General features: G+C 43.9%; 1 protein-coding gene across 1 annotated transcript in view; it reads left to right on the plus strand.

Annotated features, from left to right (window-relative positions):
• The first annotated feature begins 2,594 nt into the window (after positions 1-2,594).
• Positions 2,595-9,818, plus strand: part of LNX1 (ligand of numb-protein X 1, E3 ubiquitin protein ligase) — a 65,442-nt gene continuing 58,218 nt past the window's right edge. Inside the window, 1 exon segment of the mRNA XM_010188227.1 lies at positions 2,595-2,980. Coding sequence (XP_010186529.1) covers positions 2,595-2,980 — 386 coding nt within the window.

The raw sequence follows: 9,818 nt of genomic DNA on the forward strand, positions 1-9,818 counted from the left end.
AAATAACTAGTCACTTCAGAGCTGCAGCACTATTTCCAGTTGCACCTAATTTGTATCATCAGGGGAGCGGATTCACTGTAGATGTGGGAGCAGAGGAGTGGTGCTTTCGGGGTTAGGGCACGAGACTGGGAGTGGACCGTTCAGATGCCCAGATGTCAGATGTCCTGTTCCTGTGAGTTGTTTCTGTCTCAGAGCAGGGTCCAGCTTTCAGGAGGCTCACTGGTGGGAACTGCACATTGGGTCTCCTGCCAGCGGGAAGCAAGAGATTCTGTCCTTGGGAACATCAATAAGACAACAACATTTCAGGGTTGGCTGTATTCTGGGGTGTGGGGAGAGCACCTATGTTGGTCTGTCTGTGTGTGCTGGTACAAAAGGACATGGCAAGAAACTGGACAAATGGCATGATATTGCCTGCTCTCGTGGTTGCCCCAGGTATGAGATGTTTCAAAAACATAACAAAGAACAAAGTACATAAAGCAATGCTGATTTTGTCATGTTTTATCAATTTTCAATTCATTTTATGGTTACTATTAAAGCCACAAACCCACAAATTCCCAAGCTGTGTATTGCCATTCTTGCAAGCGGCCCTGTTGACTTCGGATGGGCTATCTCCACAAACCAGGGATGTGGAGATCAGCTGAATGCTCTTCCTCTCCCTGTGTGAAACACAGCTACTGACAGATCAAACACCAGCTTATGATCATACCACTTCATTAAGAAGCCGACCAAGAGCTGCCTACCAGGAGTCACTTGCTGTGCCCAGACAGTCCCCACCTCAGCCTCATGATCAGCTTTTGTCTTGTTTCATTTTTCTGTGTGCAACCTTAGTAGAACTAAATAATACTCCTTAATTCTAATATTAAGATAACAGGTAGAGTTGTTTTCTGCACTATAGAGAGATGTTCATTTCTTCACAAAGAGCTGTACATAAAACTGATGAATATTTTTACAAAGGGAAATATTTGCTGCAGCACAGAGTGTTTTAAATATTTGCAAGAATCCTAATAGGCAATGGTTTTAATTCAAATGAAGCTGCTGCTAAGCTCGAGCTTATGCAGAACTTAGTCTTGCAAGCAAAAAATATTATTATGCAGCCACTTAGCATAATTGCCACGTAAGAATAGGATCTAGCAAAGCATTAAAGTGAATGTTTGACATTTAAGCATCTGGTTAGAGTTAGTGGGGCTATCATTTTACCTTCATGTCAGAAAAGCGCTGCTATGTTGAAATTTAATTTCTCAGATTTAGAGCCCATGAGCATTGCATAAAAATAAGGGTTTATTTTATATGAAAATGTGCTCTGTCATAGTCAGATTTTTTTTTTATTCTTTCCCTCATTTGCCCTCAAACGTGGCTGTCTGAGATAGACACATTGTCTCAGCAAATTAAGTCAAGCTGGAAGCAAGGGTACAGTGTTACGGCAGAGCAGCAAATAAGATTTACATTTTCAAGCAAGAGTAGTAATTAAGTCATTGCATATTTTATATCTTCATGTTTATTTTCAAAGTGGTATATCAAAATAAGCATAGATGTAATGAGATGTAAGTGCTCCGACGAGCAGTCGGGGTTCATCAAGCAAAACCTACAAATTACTCTTCAGTTTTGCTGCCACCCACAGTGTTTACATCTTTAAAATACCAGTAGGCAGCTGCTCTGGCCAGAGCTAATTGGGCCTGTAGTTAGAGACATTCTGGATTTCTGTAATACAGATTATTAAGGGAATAGCCCTAATTTTCAGTGATAGAGTACTTGGCATTGTATTGAGGACTTCACCTCAGCATGTGGGGTATTTGTTGCTTTGGGAAGTAAAATGAAGTTTTGAACTGGTTATGCTGGTGCAGTTGGTTATAACTGCTTGACTTGAGGTATCCAGAGCAGTGCCATGGGAGGATGAGCAGACAGGCTTTAAATGCAGGGTCCAGGTCCATTGTTGCTGTGGGACAATGATGGTCTAGAGAGGCCCAAGCTCTAAATCCTCATGACTTAAACTGTCCTACATCTGGCTGCGGCTACAGTGTCTGTGCGCTTGTGTGTGTCAGGTGAAGTTGCTGCTCTCCATTGCTGTGCTGGGCAGGCAGCTTTGGCAGTAACCATTATTCTTACCTGTATTTCTGCACACAGTCTTGCAATATTTGCCTACACATAATAATGCTTTTCCAGCAGAAGTAATGTGACCACAAAATCAGCTGACTGGAACTGCAATTATATGCTAATTTAAGGTTTTTAACCATTGAATGAATGCCTACAGTATTTCTCCCTATTTTGATAGCTTTCTTTACAATGAGAGTAGTTGTGTAAATTGAGCTAGATTTAAGAGAAAAGTTGTCCCTGGAGTTAACTAGGTTGTTTTTTTCTGCCTCCTCCTTTGCTTCACCCTCCTGTCCCAAAGATGCAATCCTTCCCTAAAACCTGCTGGAGTACCTCATAGCCAGATACATACTGTAAGTATGGTAAGAGAAAACAATCCAGAATGTAACCCTTCATCTTTCTTTCCCGTAGATCTGATGGCACACAAGCCTTGCTGCAGCTCTCACAAACAGAAAACAGGTTGGGTACTCCCATCTGCCCTCTTTTGAATTGCACCAATTCTGATTATGAGCCAGAAAAAGGAAGAAATGGAGGATACCTCTCCGCCACTCTGTGTCACCTGTGGCCAAGTGCATTTACCGGAAGAAAACCACTTGTACAGCTACACCGAAGAAGTAGATGATGATTTGATATGCCACATTTGCCTGCAACCTTTACTTCAGCCCTTAGACACGCTCTGTGGTCACACCTTCTGCGCAGCCTGCCTTACCAGCTTCCTTGTGGAAAAAGACTTCTGCCCCATGGACCGCAAACTTGTAATTCTCCAGACGTGCAGGAAGTCTAGCATACTGGTGAATAACCTCCTGGACAAGCTAATGGTTAGCTGCCCTTTCACAGAACACTGCTCAGAGGTTGTGCAACGTGGTCACCTTGAACAGCATTTCCAAACTCAGTAAGTTGTTGCTGATAGACCTTTTTTCCACTCATTTTCTTATGGCAAGGAAAAAATATCTTTGATCAGTGCTAATTAAAATAGACTATTAATGTAAAGAAAGAGCTATAGATGTAATGAGTTTATCATTAATTTAGAGCTGAATTTAGTCCATTTATTTGACAATATAACCTTTTTTTCTGAATCAAATGCACTCAAGGTACTTCATGCTATCATTAGCAGTTCTGAGCAGTTTCCTTGTGGTTAGCTGCATAATGGAAGTGTGTGTTTAGTAATCTGAAGAGATCTGTGAGTTTTGGGAAGCTGAGGTATCATAAATATTTTAGTAGTACATTAAGCGTCTTATAATTGCCCTTTCTTCAATCCTTTTTTGAATCACAAATGACCTATATGAGAAGTAGAGCAGAAAATATTCCGGTTTGGTGTTGGTCCTTGGAGCTGAGTGCTCCTTTCTTCCAGGTGAGCACTTACCAGTGCACTGCACCATGGGGCTCGCGGAGCCCCAGCCTCACAAATGTGGTGTGAAAGACCTCCCTGGCTGGAGTCCCCTCCAGGTTAACCTCTCCTTGGGACCAGGACACCACCTCTCCTGCCTCCGGGAGAGTTCTCTCCAGGGAGTACTTAGGTTCCCCTGCAAGGAGAGAACCAATGATAAATGATCCTCTGTTTTGCAGGGTAAAAGCACCTGCTGCTACTTTCGTCTTTCCTCTTCTGTCTTTTGAAAGCAAGGTAGAAGAGTAGAGAGATACATTTAGGGCTGTGCTTTCTGACAGCAGACAAAAGCTTCAGCATGATCCATGTAATAGCACATTTGAGGAGACCTGCATTCTAAGAGATGCCCTTTTTTGTGGCCTTTATCTGTTCTCCAGTGGAATGGCTTTCCCTGTGGTTTTCATCTGTGAGTCGTGTTCCTATGTGCATTGTAGAGCAAGCCCTGGGCAACCAGTGCAAAGCTCCAGACTGCTGCTGGTGGCACATGCCAGCATAGGCATGGTAGTGCTGACAGTCTGAGCATCCCTGGTGAGGAGGCTGGTGAGCTGGAGCATGGAGGTGTGTTCACATGGCTGCAGGCTTCTGGATCCTGAAGCTCATGGCTGGACATGGCTCTGTACCCTGCCATTCAAACAAGTCCCCATTTGAACTGGAGATGACATTTTGTAAAGCACCTGGATTCTCATGAGGAATTTATTCAAGATGTTCACTGAAGTCATTGTGGTTTAACCAAAGAAAGATATTACTGTTTTCCATTACTAAAACTGAAAAAAAAATTGACAACAAACCCCTTGCAAAGGGCAAGAAGTCACTTTTCACATGCAAGAGGCTGGGTGTTTGTGGATTTGGGTGCCCTTCGCCCACCCAGTTCTGGACCTGGCTTTCTCTGTTGAGGGTGTTGCTGTCGCATGGCTCATGGTGTAAGAGGTGGTGGCAGCAGCCTCCAGCCCAGCCCAGCGGTGCTCTGAAGGTTACCTTTCTGCTGCTAAGGGCAAAAAGCAGCAAAGTTACTGCTTTTGGTCAGTCCTTCTCTGACATGCCTGAAATACAAATTTCAGTAATCACACAGGTAAAATGACTGACAGTGTGCTGTGAGCTGCTGTCACTAAGACTATGTTTATATACAAATTCCAACCACAAAATCTTGAGCCATGGTGCATACTCTTTTCCTTTGCTACACATACTGCTGATTTTAATGTATTTTAGATTCTCCTTTTTGTCTTCACTCATTTTTGAGATGATGGAGCTGTGGTCATAAAATTATCGGGAAAAAAAACCTCCACACAATAAACAAGCAAATTGGAGAGGTGTTTTTTTTTTACACAAAAGCCATACAATTCCTGATTTCTAGTGTTGTCTCTCCTACATGGACAAGTGCAAGTCACTCCAGTGTCTTGGTTTCTCCTCCTTAAGGTATTAGTAAATATACCCTTCACATACATGTTTTGCAGAATTGCAATGTTTTAAACCATGATTTGAACCTGTAAAAGCCTGGAAAATTTTATCCCAGTGCTTATTACTGAATGTTTGTGGCCTGGATTCTCCTCTCAGGAGCTTCAAGATCCTGTGTCTCTGGCTCACTTGGTCTGAGCTCAGCCTGGAGCAGGAGTCTCTTCCCACATCCTCCTGCTGTCCCTCCTCCCCTGTGCCAGATCACCCCCACCAAATCCTGGCTTTGCAAAGCCAGGAATCAGGGGCCTGGAGAGATGGAGCAGTGATCTCCCTTCTCATCAAACCCTAAAGCCTCTGAGGTAGTGCAGTACAAGACAGCGCTCCATAGAATGGGCAGCTTCCTCTTTGCCACTCATGACATGGATTTTTCTTCCGTGGTGTGAAGGGCTGTGTTACCTTACAGCCAAAGGGCAAAGGCAGGGGAGTAGGAAGTCATGGGGAACCTTTGTTGCTGGGGGGTTCAGGTTCCCAGGAGATGGGTAGTGCAGCCTTGCTGGCATTTCTACCCGAGGGAAGAATTAGGAGGGAACTTTCTGAGTGACCCCTAAAGGGAAACTTCTGCAACCTTGTACTTGCAGTACCTTTATTTTTTTTAGCACAGCGTTACCTAATTGTTAATTAATTATCGTCAAAGGTATCTCATGCCTTTGCCTAATTTAATTCTCAGAAATGCAGAAACCTCCCTCACCATCCCACCTCCAACTCGTAGCAGGGTGGGCGAGGAGAAAGGCATGATGCTCCTCAGGCACCAGCTCCGGCGTGCCCAGGCACAGAGCAGATCCAGCTGACACTGTTCACTTTAACTCCAGAGAATCAATAGAGGGGAGAGAAAGTGTGCGACTTTGCTAATAAAAAAATAGAATAATAATCATAAACAATCCAGTGTCTGCGGCGAGAGCAGCTCAGAGCCCATCTGAAATCTCGACTGAACGTGATCTGTGTTCTCAGTGAATAAATTAAACTAGACTCCACTAAAGTCACTGGGGCAGTCGGCAGTCCTCGCATTTCTTGCATGATTCAGGCTTGGACCAGTCCCGGTTCTCAGAGAGAAAATGAAAGCTTGCCCTGATCAGAGACGAGGTCATTGATAGGACAAGGTGAGTTTGCTGTTTTATATTTTGTAATTGATGAAAGAACTTTATTTTTTCTTAAATGCCAGTTACCATGGAGCAGTCCATTAAATGCATCCTTATTTAAAATGTTTGCTCTTGCATCCTTCAAAGAAAAAAAAAGCCTGAGAAGAGACATGTCCTTGGATTATTATATGATTTATGCTTGCACAGAAACATCTGACTGGATTTGGGGAATTCAGACCGAGATGCAAACAGCTAGCAATTGGCTGTGATCTTTTGTGGTGTTTTACTTTAAAAAGGTGTGGTCTTTTGATATCGCCTGCTTCAAAACTCCACGGGGGGCATTTTTTCCCCCCCTTATCAGACAGCTACACCCTTCTGTGATGCAATTCATCTCCTAACCCATCTGCTTGTGGGCAGTGATGTAAATGTACCAGCTGCCTCTGAAGAACCACTCTGAATCCTGCAGGAGGCAGGTCTCTTCCCTGAGCATCGCTCTCCTCTGCAGCATAAGTCACTGTCTCGCCAACCACGCTGTGCTGTCCCTAAACCCTTACATCTACCCATCCGAGAGTCAGATCGAGTAATCCTCTTACAGGTCAATGATTTTTTGCAGTGTAGCTTCGTTTAAGGGATTTAAGCTCGATTCATAATGTGCTACCATTGCGTTGAAATGGAAAGGTTCGCTTAGAAGGGGCTTGGCTGGCACAAAAGCTTCACGTTGTGTGTCCCACCAGCACAGGGAGACGGTGGGAAGGAGGAAACCTAGCAGCAGTGCCAGCCCTGCACTGAAAATGAAGGCTCTCCTGTTACTGGTCCTACCTTGGCTAAGTCCTGCAAACTACATAGACAATGTGGGCAACCTGCACTTCTTGTACTCCGAGCTGTGAGTACGCATGGTCGCGCTGGCATCGTGCTCTCTGTCTGTCTGTCTCACCCAAGCGGCGGGAAGGGGCTCGCCATCAGTGTTTTGGGGGGGGTCTGTCTGTCTGTCTGTCTCCCTGTGTGTCTGTGTGTACGTGAGAAGAAAATCCCACGACGCCTTGCTGACAGCTTCAAACCATGCTGCTGCTTCCCATCCAGAGGACTAATAATAGCAATACGTCCCCATTGCTTTCTGCTTTGGAAGCAGCTGAGACGTATGGAATGAAGCTGCCTTTCTCCTTATCAACTTGCTTTTCTGTGGTGACATTTTCAGTGGTGGTTGTTTTTTCCATTTCTGAATCCGTGTCTTTTCTTTACGTTCCATAAATAGCGTTGTGGGGGAGCTGGGCGTAAAGGAGCACATCAGGATAGACACCCCCGGTAGAGCGCTGGCTGTGTGTACATGCATAATGTTCTGCATGTAAAGCTGCATGCCTGTAGCAAAATGCTGAGAAGCCTTTCACCAGAAATAATTCACTTGAGACAGGAAGGATATTTCCCTTTCTTCTGTTTCTGCCCATAGTGGAATGTTCTATTCTCTACAATGCGAATTTAAGCGTACCAATATGCATATATCTTCATGTTTTAAAAAAAACCCACCTTAAATAATCTCACAGCTGGTCTTTCCAACCCATAAAACAAATATTCTATGGTATCATCTGTAAATGATACTAGTTTAATTTGCTCTTGAATGTTATTGTACTAGTTAATAGGGCTTTCATGAATAGAAATACATATTTGTTTCAGTATGCCTCAATTAAATATGTTCTGTTTGTGTTTTAACAATTTATAAACTCCAAGATCTTTCTTGAGATAATGAACGAAAAGGCTAATTCTGCTTAAAAAATGAAAATTACTGTATTGTGCCTACAGTGGGGATGTTTTAATAACAGTTGTGATTAGTACCAATGAGAATAATTTCCAAATAATTTTTTTCTCTACTCTCAGACAAAAATAGCAGTGTTTTGCAGAAACACAAAGTTCCCTTTTGAAATCCTTGTGTGATATGCATGGCAACTATTAATAATTTATTCACACTGCATACAACAGCTCAGGATTTCTGTATGCCATAGGTGTTTTTAAATATTTAACAAATCTGGTGTTGAGGGTTGCAGCTCTGCCCTCATTTAAATTTACTGGCATTTTGTTTAAGAAAATTAATTTTTAAAAAAAATCAACGAACAACAAACAACAAAACCAACTGAACAAAAAACAGTTAAGCCAAGCAGGCTGCAGGAGCAATCAAGCTCAAAACAGAGCAGATGAACACTTATAATGGAAACAATGGCATCTGGGACATCTAGTTTCCAGGAAAACAAACTGATGAGATTAATCAGAGCACAGGCGCAGACGCAGACTTCTTGCTTTTCTTGGGGAATTCAGCTTCACTGATTCTCCCAGGGTAAAGGGCTGAGATGTACAGTAGCTACTCGTCTCTTATTTATTTAGCCTTCTGACCCACAGAGATGTTAGTCTTGCTGGGTGTCAGCAGTCGTTCTTAATGGAGTGGGTGTGGGCTGGGGCTTGGATGCACATCTTCAGGTGTCAGCAATGGGAGGTGCACATCCCCTCCTTGGTGCCCAGACCTAGATGATACCTGGCATCAGGAGCTCCTGCACTGCTCTGTCACTGACAAGGGCAACAGGAAGCAGGATTTGCAGGGGTTGACATAATCCAAGAGGGCACTGAGCAGTTTGAGCTCGTTTCAGGAATTTTTCCTTCTCCTCCTCCTCCACATGTATTTGGAGCCTCTGACTGCTGCTGGATGCCACATAAGGCACTGATGTACTATCTGTGGGATGGATTCAAGGTTCTCTCTAATAGCAGCAGCCCAAAGAAAAAGAGAAATACTGTTTTCAGTCCTGTTTAATCAGTTCGTATGAATGTTACAACCTTCAATGTAACTAGGTTGCTACTTCGGTTGCTCAGGCACTTGTAGGCAGGAGGTTTTTCATGCACAGATTTGTGAGTGGGACAGTGTGGGCACCAGTGTCCAGGACAGTCTAGGGGCACAGGTTTACTGCCTCAGCCCTTTTGTGCACCAAACCCCACAGAGGCACCTTCCTAAATCCTTCCCCACAGGCAACTGAAAAGCCAAAGCCGTGTGTAGCTTATCTGATGGCTTGCCTCATGGCTCGAAACTAGACCAGAGTATGCAGAAAACATTTTTTTTTTTTCATTATCACACTATCTTTGGTTGCTGGCCAGAACAAATACTGGCCTCAGTCAGGACTCATTATTTTGTTGGCTGGCAGCCACCAGCGATACCAGCCGAGGAGGAGGAGGAGGCCAGTGGGGATGCGAGCAGTAAGGGAAGAGCTGGAGAATGAGGAATGCAGTTACCATCACTTATGCTGGCACAAGAGGAAAAATAAGGGCACTGGAATTCACATTGCCTTCCTGCAATCCCATCTCTTCCCTTCTACCCCATTCAAACACAATTAGGTTATTTGTGTTGCATTGCAGAGGTTTGTTTTAGTTTGAGGGCATCTTTTCTTTGTAAGTGCAGAACAGGCGGCTTGGGGAATAGAGATTAGAGTATAGCCCAAAGACCATCTGGAGATACAGGCTCGGGAATCTGTCTAAGAAATAAAGAGATTTTAGAGGAGTCGAATAGGAGAAAACAAGCTGGGGAAGGGCTGTGTCAGACCTTTGTACTTCAGTGAAGTATCATGCAGGTAGGAAAGAGAGGTGTGTGGGTGTGTTGCAGTGACACTTGATAGCACAGATGTTGGGTGCTGCTATTTTTAGTTTTCTATTAGCAGTCTGATAATTATGGGTATTCTCAGCACGCAAATACATATCTTCTGACACTGTCGCCTGCACTAAAACCACTTCCCTGGCCGTTGCCTGTTGTCCCTCCCTTGCCCCCAGCTAAGATCTCAGCACAGACGCTC

Source organism: Mesitornis unicolor, unplaced genomic scaffold (genome assembly GCF_000695765.1).
Source record: "Mesitornis unicolor isolate BGI_N332 unplaced genomic scaffold, ASM69576v1 scaffold9377, whole genome shotgun sequence".
Taxonomy (NCBI): domain Eukaryota; kingdom Metazoa; phylum Chordata; class Aves; order Mesitornithiformes; family Mesitornithidae; genus Mesitornis; species Mesitornis unicolor.